The sequence below is a fragment of the Entelurus aequoreus genome, linkage group LG21, assembly GCF_033978785.1.
Source record: "Entelurus aequoreus isolate RoL-2023_Sb linkage group LG21, RoL_Eaeq_v1.1, whole genome shotgun sequence".
In the NCBI taxonomy this organism is placed as follows: domain Eukaryota; kingdom Metazoa; phylum Chordata; class Actinopteri; order Syngnathiformes; family Syngnathidae; genus Entelurus; species Entelurus aequoreus.
In genome coordinates, this window is record NC_084751.1 from 48,451,716 (window position 1) to 48,471,472 (window position 19,757).

The following is a 19,757-nucleotide window of genomic DNA, read 5'->3' on the forward strand; positions in this document are numbered from 1 at the left end:
GTCAAACACACCATCAGCAGTTTTTACCATATTTTCATGGATAAATGTCTGCTGTTTCAACAATATTTTAACATCATTGTCTGGCATTATCGACTCAGTACGGAGCCCACTAAATATCCTGTACTGCTGCACCAAGTCACTGCATTATTATGGCCAAAATAATCATCAAAATTATCTTTATCAATATTGGAATCACAATTATTAATCAGGATCGTTCATGATGTGAGGTGAAAAGGTGTTTACTACAGGTCGTTTAATAAGTAAGTTAAATAAACGTTGTCCGTACATTTAAAGGTAAAGCTTTGTGTTTTTTGTTCATTATTAGTATTATGTGAAGAGAAAAGAGTGAAGTATGTGAGGTATCATGTTTGAAATAAACTTCAACCAACCGACCAACATTTCAGCTTATTTTATCACATGATGCCAAAAGGTCTATTTATTATTGTAAATCTTTCTTACGAAAAAACTGTTCCGTGGACTTGCTGGTGCTTTCCTGCCACCAGTGTGCTGGGAAAGTGCTTCATTTAATATGCATACTTTTTTAATGTTAATATTGCCAACGATTCTCTTAGTGATTAAAATGTCCTTATTTGCGCAGCCCTACGCATGGTCATGTTTTTTGGTGATGATTTCTTTCTTTAATTTATTGAATATCATCCACTTCTTCTCAGCGCTGCCCTTCACACTCACTTTCTTACCTCCCGTTGTCGAAAAACAAAATAATGTCTTGCTAACTATTAGCGGACAAGCTAGCGAGTGAAACACCAAGGGCCTGATCTACTAAGATCCAAAGAACACGCACTAAACAGCGTGTGCAAACTATACAATTGTGCATAATATGAGTGGGGGTGTTGTGTTTGATCTACTAAGACGTGTACAATGGATTTCAAGTGCAAAATGACACAGAATGCCGTGTTTAAATGAGGATTTTGCATGTGCTACCCGCGTTATGTGCTACCATGGAAACACTCATTTCTCTCCGCATCCATGCTATCATGTTGGTGCGATGTTGATGAAGCAACACACGTTTATAGTGTGTAACACACGTTTATAGTGTGTAACACACGTTGTGCAATATAGAAACACAATCTATAGACAACAGAAAGTATTTGAAGCACGCCGTGACGGAACATTCTGCAGGAGGACCACCACAACACTGCAGCGCATTCATGGGTCTGGAATGATCCAAATGCAAGAAAATGCATATTACAAGATGTTTTGTCATAAAGATATGTTATTATAATATATTTCCTAAATCAAAAATTAATTCCTATAACAAAAAAAAAACAATACAAAAAAAAATGCTATTAATTTGAATAATCTCCTGAAGTCATCCAGCAGCTATAAAAGGATATTGCTGAATAAACCATGTCTGATATTTTTATTGATGACAGTTTCAATATGGTGTCACACACATGATTCTCTGTCCAGCGCGATCTCGCTCCCTTCTCACAGTCATGTGTGCAACTTTGTCAGTTTGCACGCAACTTTTAAATGTGCTAAATAAAGATGCAAAATAGCGTCCGCAAAATAGTTTGAGCATTGATAAATCACATTTCACCTGCTGCCTAATCATATTTGCACCTTCTCCTCCCAGTATTGTGGACCTTCTAATAATCTGCACATATTCTGCATATTCATGATGCTTCATCTTTTGCACTCTCTATTTTGCCCATGGAAGGGATGCCATCCTGTGCAGGAGCTTAGTAGGTCACTTTTGCGTGTGCTATCAAGTTTGCACGTGTTTAGCACACGCAAACCTTCAGTATGTCAGGCCTCACATGTTTGTGTTGGATCTGAAGGACTTCACCGTGGCATCGGCTCTGCCAACTGGTGGTGGTGGGCAGGGTGGTGGCACAAATATTTGGACTTTGTTATGAAATGCGTGCTTTTATTTTGACACTGATCAAACTCAAAGTTGTGCTGTTATCTCTTGTGCAAGTCAACAGGAGAAAAAGAAGAAAAGAAGACTTTACAATAAATTCGGAACGTTTTCAGCATTGCAGGATAAATGAGTTTGTGATTTTCTCTTGGAGATAATGAAGTATTTTTATTACTTCATCGACATCAGTGAGTCTCAAACTGTGCATGCACAAAGAATCACTTGATTGTCTTATTTTTCTCTACTCAAACACAGTGTTACTGTTCAAACTGTGTATCAAATATTAAATATACTGGTTAAATAAATCATCTGCCTGGTTTTTAGTGAATGCTTAGGTCTATTAGGCTACTGTATTTTATTGTTGGATATCATGGTGGTGTTTCTAGAGGTGGTACTTGGTAAAAACAAACAAAAAAACATTATTATACATTATTAGCTGCAATGCTAAGCAGTGCTATTTTCTATTTTATTTTATTTTTTTTCTTTTTATTATTATTTTTTCTTTTTATTTTATTTTATTTTATTTTATTTTATTTTATTTTATTTTATTTTTATTTTATTTTGTTTTATTTTATTTTTATTTTATTTTAATTTTAATTTTAATTTTAATTTTATTTTATTTTTATTTTATTTTATTTTAATTTAATTTTATTTTATTTTATTTTTATTTTTATTTTATTTTATTTTTTATTTATTTTATTTTATTTTTCATTTTATTTTATTTTATTTTATTTTATTTTATTTTATTTTTTATTTATTTTATTTTTATTTTATTTTTAATTTATTTTATTTTATTTTTTATTTATTTTTATTTTTTATTATTATTATTTTATTATTTATTTTCTTGACATGCAGCATCAAACATTCCTATCCATTACATCATATTCACTTACATCATATATCTGTTGTCTGCCCTAAATGTCAAAATATTTGTTTATATCCCAATTAAACCACCCCTCCCCCTAAAAAAGAAATTTGGGGGGGCTATTTTCTATTTTCATGATTTTATGGCTGTTTTCTTTTACTGATCTGTTACGACGTTGTGGAGGGGCATGAATTAAACACTACTTTGTGGCAATAGATTTCATAGCCGCCAACTTAATACGAGAAATGTCCACATGGTGAGGTGTAGCGAGAAGGAAGAGAAGGGTGCAAGGAGAGAGGACAAGTGAGCGCTTTGATGCAAGTGTGAACTTTGTAAGTGGAAAAGTAACACTTTTATTTTAGCAACACAAGATAAGAAGCATCACACCTTTTTTTAATTCATGCTGCTAATGAGCTCCGGATCGTTCTGGAAGTTGCAAACATGACAAAGTTTCCGAAGCAACGTTGAAAAAACAGACGTGGTGAAGCACCTCAACTCTCACAAAAAAAATCAATCCAGACCTTGAACTATCTAACTGTGTTTTATTACACTTCAACTTGGCAGCCAGAAAGATGAGCAAAAGTTTAATGAGAGCGTGGGAGAAAGAGATCTCATCTCTTCTTCTTGCAACTCCACGTCTATCTCTGCTAGTTCATAGTACATAACATATATATAACATATATAACATGCATGCTACCTGACTATCTCTGCTAGTTCATAGTACATAACATATATATAACATATATAGCATGCATGCTACCTGACTATCTCTGCTAGTTCATAGTAATGGAGTCTGCACTGATGTACATAACATATATATAACATATATAGCATGCATGCTACCTGAATATCTCTGCTAGTTCATAGTAATGGAGTCTGCACTGATGTACATAACATATATATAACATATATAGCATGCATGCTACCTGACTATCTCTGCTAGTTCATAGTAATGGAGTCTGCACTGATGTACATAACATATATATAACATATATAGCATACATGCTACCTGAATATCTCTGCTAGTTCATAGTAATGGAGTCTGCACTGATGTACATAACATATATATAACATATATAGCATGCATGCTACCTGACTATCTCTGCTAGTTCATAGTACATAACATATATATAACATATATAGCATGCATGCTACCTGACTATCTCTGCTAGTTCATAGTAATGGAGTCTGCACTGATGTACATAACATATATATATAACATATATATAACATGCATGCTACCTGACTATCTCTGCTAGTTCATAGTAATGGAGTCTGCACTGATGTACATAACATATATAGCATGCATGCTACCTGACTATCTCTGCTAGTTCATAGTAATGGAGTCTGCACTGATGTACATAACATATATATAACATGTATAGCATGCATGCTACCTGACTCACAACATAAAAACAATCCAAGGATTCATGTTAAGAAAGTGGAGGACAGAATCAAATACAAGGTACAGAACCATCAAATTCCAGAGGGCCCGCCTCAGGAAAAGCCTGATCCCTGCAGCTGTAGCCGCCCTTAACAGCAGGCCCGGCCGACCTGTCTGACAACCTGTGAATGTGTTGGTCATGTATGATGTCTTTTTGTTATTTTTGTTTTGTGATGTGTAATGTCTATTGTTTAAATGTACGGCAGTGAAAATGAATTTCCCCAACGGGGACCAATCAATCTAAATCTAAATCTAAATCTAAAATGTGTATAAAAGAAAAACACAATTAAGACGTCAAATGAATCATCTCAACTTGCTCCATGGACCATCCAAGTATCATTTAAAATATGTTGTCCCCATACCAATATTTTGGTGCCGGTACCAAAATGTATTTTGATACTTTTCGGTACTTTTCTAAATAAAGGGGACCACAAAAAATGTCATTATTGTCTTTATTTTAACAAAAAATGTTAGTGTACATGAAACATATGTTTATTAAGCTCCTGCCTATCTTGCCGATTGTATTGTACCATATGTCCCGGCAAGAAATCTGCGTTCAAAGAACTCCGGCTTATTAGTGATTCCCAGAGCCCAAAAAAAGTCTGCGGGCTATAGAGCGTTTTCTATTGGGGCTCCAATACTATGGAATGCCCTCCCGGTAAAAGTTAGAGATGCTACCTCAGTAGAAGCATTTAAGTCTCATCTTAAAACTCATTTGTATACTCTAGCCTTTAAATAGACTCCCTTTTTAGACCAGTTGATCTGCCGTTTCTTTTCTTTTCTTTTCTACTCTTCTCCGGGGTGGACCGCTAGCCTGTCCATCAGATGGGGACATCTCTACGCTGCTGACCCGTCTCCACTCGGGATGGTTCCCGCTGGCCCCACCATGGACTGGACTTTCGCTGATGTGTTGGACTTTCACAATATTATGTCAGACCCACTCGACACCGAGGATGTCGTTGTGGCTTGTACAGCCCTTTGAGACACTTGTGATTTAGGGCTATATAAATAAACATTGATTGATTGATTGATTGATTATTGTAATGTAGTCCTTAAATAAAATGTTGAACATACTAGACAACTTGTATTTTAGTAGTAAGTAAACAAACAAAGACTCCTAATTAGTCGTATGCAGTAACATATTGTGTCATTTATACACCTATTATTTTGTACACATTATGAGGGACAAACTGTAAAAAATTGATTACTCATCAACTTGTTAATTTACTGTTAATATCTGCTTATTTTCTGTTTTAACATGTTCTATCTACACTTCTGTTCAAATGTAATAATCACTTATTCTTCTCTTCTTGGATACTTGACATTAGTTTTGGATGATACCACACATTTAGGTATCGATCCGATACCAAGTAGTTACAGGATCATATGTTGATCCTAATTCAAGTTCTCATGTGTCCAGGGACGTATTTACTGACTTTATAAACATAATATACATTTAAAAAAAAGGAAAATAGTTTTTGTGACGATAAAAAATGTCGATGTAATCATAGTGGTATCGACTAGATACGCTATTGTACTTGGTATCATTACAGTGGATGTCAGATGTAGATCCACCCATGCCGTTTGTTTACATTGTGACGCCGGCGAGCTATTCTATCCTCCTTCTAAGCATGTTTTAGCTATTCCTCGTCCTGCAGTGATAATGGTACTTGTAAGAAACTTACTTTATTTGTCGCCATGGAGACGAGGATTAGTGATTTAGAAGTAGCTACTTTTCAGAGACAGTATAGTACCGAATATGATTTAGTGAAATAGTTTTTACTGAAAAATGTTATACTTTTTGACCAATCACGTATGTTTATGTTAATATATTAAGTGATATTTGTTTTATTGAGATGTGACTGCTGCTGTTTGTCAACTTGTTTTCTGCTGTTTGTCAACGACCTCCACTTTCTCCTTTCACCACGGCCCCTCCTGTCTCTTCATCTACTTATTAATAACAACATATTGTTATGATCTGTGGTCTGGATCAGGTTTTTTTCTGTTTGTTTAAGACTCCACTAGTTCCTGTTTTTGCGCTCCCTTGTTTGGTCACCATGGCGACTCATTGGTTTCACCTGCCTCATGTGACACACGCACACCTGGCTCTAATCAAAGAGACTATTTAAGCCTGTCGTTGCCAGTTAGTCGTCCTGGCGACATTGCTCTGTATTGATTGTTTCATGCTCGTTTCATGCCACACATTCATGCTTGTTTTCATGCGATTGTTCGCTTCATGCTATGCCAAGTAAGTTTTGTTTATTCATGCCGCAGTTAGCAAGTTTTTTTTTTTGTTTCACGTCCATAGTTCTGCCTAAGTGTTAGTCTTTGTATCCTGCGCCAAGTTGTGCCTTCGTCTTGTGCGCCTTTTTGTTTTCACCTTTTGAGTCAAGATTAAATCCTGTTTTTACCTGCACGCCTTGTCCAGAGTAGTCCCTTTGCGTCCCGGGAGAAAATCCTCGCAGTAAACTGCGAAAAACTCCTCGTTCTGACAGATATATGACTTAATAACACGGTATTCCCTATTGAATTTTAATCTTAATCTGCTATTTTCTAGCTGGGTTAGAAATCTTTTTCCTCTCTCACTTCCATCACCTTTGACTGTTCTACTGTTCTGTATCCTCAGTCCTCTTGGTACTTAGTCCCACCTGCCCTTCACTTCCAGCAGTCCTCTTGGTACTTAGTCCCACCCGCCCTTCACTTCCAGCAGCTATATCTCTCAGGAGTAGCGACACATTATTCCACAAGAGTTCCGCAAAGACACAGTGAAACCACCTATTTCACTGACCCCTTATCAAGTCTGACACTTCCCACACTTCACATCTGCACGACCTCGGCCTGTCAGACCCCCTGTTGGCCTCAAGTCTGCCTCCCCCTTGCAGGCACAAAGCCACGTAGGTGCAGCCCAGATGCTTGCAGGGCTGATCACAGTCATCATCATAGCTTAATTACATCTGTGACGTGACGCAGAGGAGACGTAGGAGTCTGGGGCGTGTTGAGGAGGACTAAAAAGGCTGCAGCTTGGCTGCCTGAGAAAAGGTTCATCAAAGTGGAGAAAGCCCACGTGGAATGAAGGCAACATCTGGTACAGCTTTTCTATATAACTTTGCTAGCCTAAATCAAACCATTGAACAGAACTCTGTCAGTAAATTCTAAGAAATAAAGCTTTGATTTTAATCTGCATAAGTTAATAGTAACGGTACGTGTATTTGTATTGAACCGTTTCAGTACGGGGGTTCCGGTTCGGTTCGGAGGTGTACCGAACAAGTTTCCACACGGACATATAAAGTAGCGTAACACACGTTGTGTAAACAATGCACACCGAGGCACAACACACGGCATGCTAGCAGCTAACGGGCTAGGATAGACTGACCATACGTCCTCTTTTCACCGGACATGTCCTCTTTTGCGGAGCTGTCAGGGCGGAGTTTCTTAAATGCCTCAAATGTCCGGCATTTTGAGTTAGGGTTGCGTGTATTTTCAATGTACGTTCAGGGTTAAGAAGGGGTTAAAAACAAAACAAGCAGCAGCATTGGTGAGGGAGGGGCAGAGAGAGAGAGAGAGAGAGAGAGAGTTGTGATAAACGCGCATGCGTCGCCAGGCTCTGCTTTTTATCCATAGATTTATTACATTTAATGTTTTATTATCTATAGCAGGGGTGTCAAAAGTGTGCCCCGGAGGCCATTTGCGGCCCACAGCTAATGTTTTAAAGGCCCACGGCACATTCTAAAAATACTATTCAAATAAACAAAAGTGAAATAAAAAAGCTTAAAGGTTAAATGTCATTTAGAAAAAGTTGCAATGTTGACTAATAAAACAAAGCTGTTTTTTTTTTCTTTCAAACTGTCATTGCTCAAAACATAATATTGAATCAAAATTAATGTTATTAGGAATTATTGACCTATCCAAGGTTCCCATTACTTCACATCAAATATTACACTAAGAACAATATTTTTGGTGGAAGATTTTGCAAATTTGGTGAATAAATAACCCAAAAATGTATATTTTGTTGTTTTCTTACTGTACCGAAAATGAACCGAACCGTGACCTCTAAACCGAGGTACGTACCGAACCGACATTTTTGTGTACCGTTACACCCCTAGTTAATAGACAATTTGTATTATGTTATTTTCTTATTGTCCACTCCCTACAAGTGAATTGGCTAATTGCAATGACCATTAATCAGTTCATTCTTAAACCCGACACACAATGGCAAAGGGAAGGCTGATTGTATACGTGCTCTTGGACACCTGCCATTTCTCCAAACTCAAGGACCATTGAACCAAGCCTCCGTTTTGTTTCCTGCCAAGGACCCAAACTGAGGCTGGGTTTACAGTTGACCAAAAAACAAACCTTTTAAGTGTGAAGGCAATCATCTGCTGGTAACATTGGTGCACACCAAACAATACACTTCCTATCACCACTCTGGGATCTGTTTTGGGTTTTATGCCAAATGTGAACCTTACACAGAATAGCATCAGGTTGAGAGCAAAATGTATATGGAAATTATTAGGGATATCCGATAATGGCTTTTTGCCGATATCCGATATGCCGATATTGTCCAACTCTTTAATTACCGATACTGATATCAACCGATACCGATATCAACCGATATATACAGTCGTGGAACTAACACATTATTATGCCTAATTTGGACAACCAGGTATGGTGAAGATAAGGTACTTTTTAAAAAAACGAATCAAATAATATAAGATAAATACATTAAAAACATTTTCTTGAATAAAAAAGAAAGTAAAACAATATAAAAACAGTTACATAGAAACTAGTAATAAATGAAAATTTGTAAAATTAACTGTTAAAGGTTAGTATTATTAGTGGAGCAGCAGCACGCACAATCATGTGTGCTTACGGACTGTATCCCTTGCAGACTGTATTGATATATATTGATATATAATGTAGGAAGCAGAATATTAATAACAGAAAGAAACAACCCTTTTGTGTGAATGATTGTGAATGGAGGAGGGAGGTTTTTGGGTTGGTGCACTAATTGTAAGTGTATCTTGTGTTTTTTATGTGGATTTAATAAAAAAAATTAAAAAAAAAGATACCGATACTAAAAAAACCGATACCGATAATTTCCGATATTACATTTTAACGCATTTATCGGCCGAGAATATCGGCAGACCGATATTATCGGACATCTCTAGAAATTATGGATAAAGTTCATAACTGTAAAGAGTGGATCAGAACAGTTGTGCCATTTACGCTTCTGTCTCGACAGTTTTTACCAAAAAGTAAGGTTGGTCTTTAGATTTGGTGCCCAAAAATTTCCTGAGGGAACTCTCCAGAAGGAATCAATAAAGTACTATCTCAGTGTTTCCCACACATTCATTTATTTGTGGCGGCCCGCCACGAAAGAATTACGTCCGCCACAAATTTAAAAAAAATAAAATATATATATATATATATTTTTTTTTTTGTCCTGTCCAGCTTCTCAGGCAAATCATATAGTAGATGTAGATGCCCATATAGGCTGTTCAGATTTACTTTACAAAAGAGAAGTGTAGGATACTTCTCTTGTTGCCTTATTTGTATTTGACCACTACGGTTTTCTGTTTATTTGTTACTGACTGTGGCAGGACACCTCTGCCTCTGTTTCACTTTATGTTGCTGGTAAATAATATGGTTGGAGTAGTAGGCTAAAGTTAAATTATTTAGTATGCACTAATTAAAGGGGCAGATATTTAAGAGACATTTTAGCTTTTATATTTCATAAGATATATTTTTTGTAAGAACCACAATTAATAAATATATTTCAGTGAATAACTTATTGTTCAAATCTGTATATAAATATGTACATAAAGTGTTGTAATTATATTGTAAAATGGATGGATGGATGGATGGATGGATGGATGGATGGATGGGTGGATGGATGGACGTTTAAAACAAAACTGTTATTATTAATTAGTAAGTATACATTTTTTGAGCCTTTTTAGAGAAAATCATATCATTGTAGTAAATTATGCAAAATACTCGATGATGTCATGGTGACCACGCCCATAGCCACGCCCCCACCACCACAGGTATCTTGGCAGTTTATGGGAAACACTGTTTCTATCTATCCATTGCTTATGCTAGCTCACATTACTGTCATTTCCGGTCTACAAGTCCCCCCCCCCCCACACACACTTTGAACCCGGCGCTTTATTAAATGCTGCGGCTAATTTATGGATTCACAACCTTCAAACGCCACCGATAAATTCAGCCGCGTCACATCGGGTCACGGTGGGCCGATAGAATTGTTCACATTAAATGAAACGCACTCCCACAATCATTCATTCAGCCATTTAGCGTGTTGTGGACTGACCCACATCATACAGAACACACGACCAAATACAAAGCCGAAGATGGATGATCCGGCCATCGAAAGGAAACGGAAACAGCCGCAGAATGAAACGGAAATCCACCACCACTAATGGTCCCCGTAAGGTTGGCCTGACGGGCAGCCGAAGAAGAGGACTTTAGCGGTTTCAGAGAGGGACAAAGACCGTGCTCAATGACTGCAGAGGCTCCTGTATGTCCTTTTACAGACATGCAGTCTGTAAAACTGTCTTTTAATACATGTGTTAATGAAAAGATGCACCTGTGTAAATATTTCATGTTTAATGTGCTGTATAGCTCGACATTTACGGTACAAACATGTCTGCATGGCCTGTTATTTCAACTCCGATACAACTTTTTCACTTCTGGTACAATATTAGGGTGTAGCCTTGAATATTGGCCAATAACAGGATCAAGCCGATAAGATATCAGCATTGAGCAGTCGTACTTTAATTTCCTATTTAGTAATTTGTGCCATGTTAGAAAAGGCTTGATGAAGAACTATAGTAACTCAAAGAGAACAATAGTATGGTGATCATTCATGCTGGATCTGAGTCTGTGATGGTTTGCATGCATTGCAGTGCTCGTATCAGAGAATTGAGTTTCAGTATCGGATCGAAACACCCGTCTTTTCCACCGATGCACAAAATAAAACCTACCTTAAGTCTATAAATTATGAGAAAATGATGCACATTTCTTATGAAACCAACCAAACAGCTTTGTTTTACCAATTCAAACGTAAACACAAGTCTGCTTATGCAAATGAGATAAAGAAATCATCTTGAGCCACACCGCCACTCAGAAACTCCAGATCTGTGGTCAACACTAACACAGCTAGCGTGTGCTAACTCTGTGCATGTTTCTACGCAGCGACACCAACAGTTTGTGTCCGCATGTAACCGGTGTGGTGGCAGCCATGGCCAAGGAGCAGAGACTTTGGCTGTCATGTGTAATCTAACGTAATCCCTAATCTCCAATTGGTCCACTGACTGGGTAACTGTAATCCCGCTACAAGTCCGAGGTGCAGGCGGCTGTAATCCACTCAAGTCTGCTGACAGTCACAGTGACATCAGCCCTCTTCCCCTGTCAGACAACCATCTGTCCAATCGACCATCCACGTATGTCGTCCACACCCTTTCGCCACTATTACCACTTCCTCCACAGAATGTCCGCCATCTGTCAGGAAACAGGGACTTCCTCGAAGCTCCTTCACAACTCTCTTTCAATTCTTGCCCAGAGATGAAGCTTTAATGCTCATTTCTTATGCTCCCATTTCGTTACTAGCAAATAAAAATGAAATATGCAAGCATAAATCGCTTGTTAACACAAAACTGGGCTCCCCGAGCAAATGCTGGAGGAATTCTAACTTCTATTTGACATGACGACAACAAAGCTGCTCATATTTTACAACCAGAGGGAAGTTGATTCTCCAACATTAGTGTCATCCTTTTATTGTTCATTATGACATTGCTGGCTTAGTCAATGCTACTTTCAAACAATAACACAAATACACGTGTAAAGAACATCATGTCATGGCTGTCTTGAGTCTCCAATCAATTCTTATTTTTTTGTGATGTAGTGATTGGAGCACATACTTGTTGCTCACAAAAAACATTCATGAAGTTTGCTTCTTTTAAGAATGTATTATGGGTCTACTGAAAATGTGAGCAAATGTGCTATACTTTTAGTGTGGGGACAATACTGTCCACACCTGTCTCCATCTAAACACAGCAGTGTCCACACCTGTCTCCATCTAAACACAGCAGTGTCCACACCTGTCTCCATCTAAACACAGCAGTGTCCACACCTGTCTCCATCTAAACACAGCAGTGTCCACACCTGTCTCCATCTAAACACAGCAGTGCGCTCTTAAACGCACGCTGGGAAGCGAGGGAAACTGACGTTAAACCAAGCGCAATGTTAATATTTGCTTACATGTCCCTTGGCAAGTTTCCCTGCAATAAGGCGCTTTTGGTAGCCATCCACAAACTTCTGCTTGAATTTTTGACCACTCCTGGAGGAGAAAAGGTGAGGCCTTTCCTACCGTCATGCATGGTGGTGTTAATATTTGTCTCTGGGCCTGTTTTGCTGCCAATGGAACTGCTGCTTTAAATGGGACAATGAAAAAGGAGGATTAGCTCCAAATTGTTCAGGACAAGCTAAAATCATCAGCCCGGAGGTTGGGTCTTGGGCGCAGTTGGGTGTTCCAACAGGACAATGACCCCCAAACACACCTCAAAAGTGGTAAAGGAATGGCTAAATCAGGCTAGAATGAAGGTTTTAGAATGGCCTTCCCAAGAAACAAGTCCATGTCAGAAAAGCAACAAATTTGCTGAACTGCACCAATATTGTCAAGACCTTCATTCTAGCCTGATTTAGCCATTCCCTTACCACTTTTGAGGTGTGTTTGGGGTCATTGTCCTGTTCATCTGACATCACATGGACAAAGATAAGACCTTTTGGAGGAAAGTTCTGTGGTCAGATGAAACAAAAAATGGAGCTGTTTGGCCACAATACCCAGCAATATGTTTGGAGGAGAAAAGGTGAGGCCTTCCATCCCCGGAACACCACACCTACCGTCAAGCATGGTGGTGGTAGTATTATGCTCTGGGCCTAGTTTTTCTGCCACTGTTGCTTTAAATAGGACAATGAAAAAGGAGGATTAGCTCCAAATTGTTCAGGACAAGCTAAAATCATCAGCCCGGAGGTTGGGTCTTGGGCGCAGTTGGGTGTTCCAACAGGACAATGACCCCAAACACACCTCAAAAGTGGTCAAGGAATGGCTAAATCAGGCTAGAATGAAGGTTTTAGAATGGCCTTCCCAGAGTCCTGACTTAAAGGTGTGGACAATGCTGAAGAAACAAGTCCACGTCAGAAAAGCAACACAAAGCAACACAACTGAACTGCACCAATTTTGTCAAGACCTTCATTCTAGCTTGATTTAGCCATTCCTTTACCACTTTTGAGGTGTGTTTGGGCTCATTGTCCTGTTCATCTGACATCACATGGACAAAGATAAGACCTTCTGGAGGAAAGTTCTGTGGTCAGATGAAACAAAAATGGAGCTGTTTGGCCACAATACCCAGCAATATGTTTGGAGGAGAAAAGGTGAGGCCTTTGAGAGTTGGGGAGAGTTCAGACTCTCCCCAACTCTCACTACTTTTAAAACTAGACTGAAGACTTTTATGTTCACCTTAGCTTTCAGCTAAATCTTTTAACTTTTAACGTCTGCACTGTTTTTATTTTTATTGTCTGCATTTTAATTTTGCTTTTATTTTCTTTCATTTCACTTTGTTGTCTGTGAAGCACTTTGAGTCTGCCTTGTGTATGAAAAGCGCTATACAAATAAAGTTGCCTTGCCTTGCCTTTAATCCCAGGAGCACCACACCTACCGTCAAGCATGGTGGTGGTAGTATTATGCTCTGAACCTGTTTTTCTGCCACTGTTGCTTTAAATGGGACAATGAAAAAGGAGGATTAGCTCCAAATTGTTCAGGACAAGCTAACATCATCAGCCCGGAGGTTGGGTCTTGTTGGGTGTTCCAACAGGACAATGACCCCAAACACACCTCAAAAGTGGTAAAGGAATGGCTAAATCAGGCTAGAATGAAGGTTTTAGAATGGCCTTCCCAAAGTCCTGACTTAAAGGTGTGGACGATGCTGAAGAAACAAGTCCGTGTCAGAAAAGCAACACATTTAGCTGAACTGCACCAATTTTGTGGTCAAGTGGTCAAGCAGAAGCTTGTGGATGGCTACCAAAAGCGCCTTATTGCAGGTCAACTTGCCAAGGAAGCAAATATTAACATTGCTGTATGTATACTTTTGACCCTCACATTTTCAGTAGACCCATAATAAATTCATAAAAGAAGCAAACTTCATGAATGTTTTTTTGTGAGCAACAAGTATGTGCTCCAATCACTACATCACAAAAAAATAGAAATGATTGTAAAGTCAAGACAGCCATGACATGATGTTCTTTACACGTGTACGTACACTTTGGACCACCACTCTATATTGATTTGTGTTGAGTGTCCTGTGACTACACAACAGTGCCATAAACATGAAGATGCTATTATTGACAGATGCTACAAAGGCTAATCAAAGACATTTCAGTGATTGTGCTGTCCAAAGTCCTCACTAAGAGTCTGCAACATGATGGAAGGTAAACACAGCAACATATTTGTTGAATCATCCTGTGATGTCTTCTTACATATTCCTGGCAGGAGTGTGAAAAGCTGCCAAAGGTTAGAAGAAGACTAAAGAGAAGTACTCACCAGCCTGGTTGGTGGTGACGTTGAGTGACACGTACTGCTTGCTGCCGTCCTGGGCCAGCTCCGACACGCCATTGAGGGCCTCCAGCAGGAAGCTGTAGTTGGTGTGTGACTGCAGGTCGCCCACCATCACCGAGGTGTTGGACAGGCCCACGTGGCGCGGCAGGAAGCGGACGTTGGGGCCGCACTCTTCCAGGCCCCTGTCGCCCGGCAACACTCGTCTGCACAGGACGTTGTAGCGGACGTCCTTCCGACCGCCCGTCTCCGTGGGAACGGACCACTCCAGGAAGACGCTGGTCTCGTTGACGTTGGAGATGGCGTTCCGAGGAGCGGACGGAGGTCCTGAGTGAGTTAATGATAAACAGTATTAATGATGACCGTGGTTAGGATTACTGTTTGTATATGCAACTCATCATACAACTGTAATGATAACACTTTGATGATACTGCTCATTTATTAGAGGAGCAAGCAAGCTAATGGCTGGCTAGCTAGCTGAAATACTAACATTAATACAAGAGACAATCACATTGTTAAGATATTCAATTGTGTGCACTGAAGCCATTTTAGAACAGTGATTGTTCTATAGGTGGGTTTGTCAGATTCAAACACCAAACTATCTATCGAACAAGACAAGAAGCATTGAATCCGGCAGCGACAGAATAACATTTTGCTCATGAGGAGAAACGCTTGGGGCTGCACACTCAGTTACAGTCTCCCACCAGGCTCTGAGGGGCAGTCCCACGCACTGAGGCTGCTTCTAGGGGGAGGGGAGGGGACACATATTACGCAAGCAGCCCCAGTATCACAATACGGGATTATTCAGAATGCAAATGCGCTTGAGCTCGAGATTTCGCCCTGGCTCTGCTTTGTCTGCGTGTTGTCGTCTTATCTTCGTTGAGGTACTTGAAGTCAGTCCTTGGCTGTTTTAGCGGGCTGGAAGACGGAAACTGCTGCTGCGAGTCAACTTGCAGTGGAAGATAACAAGTTGTGTGCCTTTGCACGGATAGAAAAGTACAACTTGAGCACAATATATACTAACTAGAGCAGGGGTCACCTACCTTTTTGAAACCAAGAGCTACTTCTTGGGTACTGATTAATGCGAAGGGCTACCAGTTTGATACACACTTAAATAAATTGCCAGAAATAGCCAATTTGCTCAATTTACCTTTAACTCTATGTTATTACTAATAATTAATGATATTTACACTTAATTGAACGGTTTAAAAGAGGAGAAAACACAAAAAAAATTACAATTAAATTTTGAAACATAGTTTATCTTCAATTTCGACTCTTTAAAATTCAAAATTCAACCGAAAAAAAGAAGAGAAAAACTTTAAAAAATAATTTATGGAACATCATTAGTAATTTTTCCCGATTAAGATTAATTTTAGAATTTTGATGACATGTTTTAAATAGGTTAAAATCCAATCTACACTTTGTTAGAATATATAACAAATTGGACCAAGCTATATTTCTAACAAAGACAAATCATTATTTCTTCTAGATTTTCCAGAACAAACATTTTAAAATAAATTCAAAAGACTTTGAAATAAGATTTAAATTTGATTCTACAGATTTTCTAGATTTGCCAGAATAATTTTTTTGAATTTTAATCATAATACGTTTGAAGAAATATTTCACAAATATTCTTCGTCGAAAAAACAGAAGCTAAAATGAAGAATTAAATTAAAATGTATTTATTATTCTTTACAATAATAAAAAAAAAATTACTTGAACATTGATTTAAATTGTCAGGAAAGAAGAGGAAGGAATTTAAAAGGTAAAAAGGTATATGTGTTTAAAAATCCTAAAATCATTTTTAAGGTTGTATTTTTTCTCTAAAATTGTCTTTCTGAAAGTTATAAGAAGCAAAGTAAAAAAATGTATGAATTTATTTAAACAAGTGAAGACTAAGTCTTTAAAATATTTTCTTGGATTTTGAAATTGTATTTGAGTTTTGTCTCTCTTAGAATTAAAAATGTCGGGCAAAGCGAGACCAGCTTGCTAGTAAATAAATACAATTTAAAAAATAGAGGCAGCTCACTGGTAAGTGCTGCTATTTGAGCTATTTTTAGAACAGGCCGGCGGGCTACTCATCTGGTCCTTACGGGCTACCTGGTGCCCGCGGGCACCGCGTTGGTGACCCCTGAACTAGAGCAACGGCCTTTAAGCATAAGAGTTGTGTGATATAATTATTGTAACAGGTTGCAGACATGTGACCTAGTGGCACTTCCGGGTTTCAGGCGATGGTCTAAAACCAATCAGGCGACTGTTTGTTCACTTGCATCAGTGCAGGTTTGAAAGGTTTGGAGGCAAATATAAAAGTGATCATGAAAAAAATATTGTGAGAGGGAAGTCTGGGCTTCCCTGCTTAGGCTGCTGCCCCCGAGACTCGACCTCGGATAAGTGAAGACACATCATGTCTTTACATGTGAGGGGTCCACCAATGAAACATTAATCGGTGAAAGACCAAGTTGGACTTATTAGTGCATCGCTAAGTAACGTATTTGATTGACATAACGAGTGCTGCTGTGATGGTGACGCTAGTGAGAAAAAGTTTGTTTGCAGTTGATTTCCTGCTACAAATATTAGTCTCATCTACAATTCATGTCTGCAGTTGTTTTTATGTGTGAAGTTTATTTTGTCTCATTATTTAGCTGTAGATGTTGTCAAAATGTACTAAATGCTGCTGAACCTACAAAATATGTATTTATCTACTTTATTATTACTATTAAGGATATTTTCTTGATGCTAACAAATATCCCCAAAGAGGCTATAATGTGGTCATATGTGTTGAATAAAGCACTTGTCTCTCCTGCACAACAACAACAAATATTAAAAATAGAGTGGATTGGACCAACAATCACAACATTTATTACTAGGACTTAACATTAGTTATTTTATTTGCACAAGCAGGTCTTCTAGTTCTATTTAGACGTAGCAACCACAACATAACACAAACTAATGTGGTCTCTTGTCCTTTCTTGATGTTTACTTCTGCTCTCAAACACTACTAATCAACGTTCCCTCTAAGGTGCGCGCCTGTGCAATTGCGCACTGCTCAAGCGTCCTCTGCGCACAGCAAATATATGCCACGCACAAAATCTAATAAAAAAATAAGCACATAACAATTTTCGACACACGGACACGACAGAGAAAACAGTTTTCGTCATCATTGTTGAAATATTGTAACGTCTGTCGAGACGCTTTGAGGACATGAATTCCATCCATCACTTTACTGAGCAAAACTCTTTATTGTCGGCCATAAACACATCACCAAAACATTAGTAAAAAAAATTATATCTAGCAAAAGTGGTCATTCTCTGCAGTACAAACCAGACCAAAAGCAACTTTGTTATATCAACAGCACCCGCTCGCTCTTTCTCACTTGCGCCAACACATGCACATATGGCACTTAGCCAGTGATGCGTTTACAGACACACAAAAAGTGGGACAACTCCAACACCACACATAAAGTGTCATTCCAGGTCGTTACACCATGATTTACCAATCAAATGTGTGCTTATTCTAGTGTCATATATTAGGAATCTTCATTTATAAATATTAATCATGAAATGCTGTTAGTATATTAAATAAATACTAATAAAAATCTAGGAAGTTGCAGGAATGTACACATGATCCCCTGCTTACATCTCATTGTGCAACATGTGGATGTTTTAATGGGAACTAAATGCAATGTCTGAAAGGGCTACAAATTATTTCCAAAGCAGGACCTCCACCCAGACAAACAATACAAGTACACAGTTCATGAAAAACTATATTTGTTGTTATTGTCATTGTAAGTGGGCCTAAACACTTATATTACAAATGCTGTCATTTGATTATAATAATAAGAGAATGTTGTCTGTCTATCTGTGTTGGCCCTGCGATGGGTGGGGACTTGTCCAGGGTGTACCCCGTCTTCCGCCCGAATGCAGCTGAGATAGGCTCCAGCGACCCCGAAAGGGACAAGCGGTAGAAAATGGATGGATGGATGGAGATGTAAGTTGTTATTTAGTCAGGTTTGAGACGGGTGTGCTGCTGGTGTAGCCACAGTGTGCACGTGTGATGTTGCTCACATGGCCTCCACTCAATGCTCACTGACTTTTTGCGTTTGCTCACACACATGAACAATTAGAGGGAACATTGCTACTAATATAGTAGAGAATAAACTCCATTGAAGCACTCAAACAAATCAAATGTTCAAACAAACATTTTACAAAGTTATCACTGCAGACACAAGCATTGTATTATTGTATCCCACAAGATGATGATAGTGATATTTTTAAGAGCCATTTCCTTCGACGCACTTTCTTCTTTCCTCTGATTTTATGACCTTTATGACCCACTTCTTTCAGGACTCTAGGAAAGCTCTTTCCTATCTCTCTATTTGAACGACTGGAACACCCAAGAACAGAACAACAATTCAACATTTCTGCTCAAACTCTAAACTCACTTGTTTTATTGATAAAGTCAAGCTGCTTGACTTGAATTAAGCCGCGAAGAAGAAAAACGTATGTGACGTCATAGGCGACCCTCTTATACGCGAAGGAATGTGACACAGAAGTGTTTACTGCAAAATGTGACGTCACATCAATTCTAAACATGCAACACTCCTTTGGCCTCAATCATGAACATACTACTACTCGTGGCTGAGCAAGGTCACAACAACCGCAAACACCACAACTTGATGCTAAAACACAACAACGCACATGGACAGGGTTTTCCCTTCCGCTGCACACCAACACGGTAAAAGGTTTAATTTTTTTCAACTTAATCGTTGTCGCGACTTGGCTGTTAAAGTGAAGGAGTTTTGTCATTTCAAACTGTGAGTGCACCACAGGGCTAGTGACAGTGTGTGTGCGTGTCAGCAGGGCGGCTGCAAAGGAGGACAATTGAGCTTATAGTTGTTGTTTTTATCTTGTTATTAAATAGTAAGTTCATCCATCGTCTC

At 38.6% G+C, this 19,757-nt stretch overlaps 1 protein-coding gene across 3 annotated transcripts in view; it reads right to left on the reverse strand.

The window, feature by feature from the left end:
• The window catches only part of LOC133638791 (ephrin type-A receptor 5), a 192,688-nt gene that overhangs the window by 66,299 nt on the left and 106,632 nt on the right, over window positions 1-19,757 (reverse strand). The window contains exons 5-6 of one of the 3 annotated variants that reach the window (XM_062031741.1): window positions 14,842-15,145; window positions 14,524-14,767 (exon numbers count right to left, since the gene is read on the reverse strand). In XM_062031741.1, coding sequence (XP_061887725.1) covers window positions 14,605-14,767; window positions 14,842-15,145 — 467 coding nt within the window. In that variant the 3' untranslated portion in view covers window positions 14,524-14,604. Of the gene's footprint in view, window positions 1-14,523; window positions 14,768-14,806; window positions 15,146-19,757 lie in introns of those variants that run through there. The other 2 variants (XM_062031742.1, XM_062031743.1) reach the window with 2 other exon arrangements.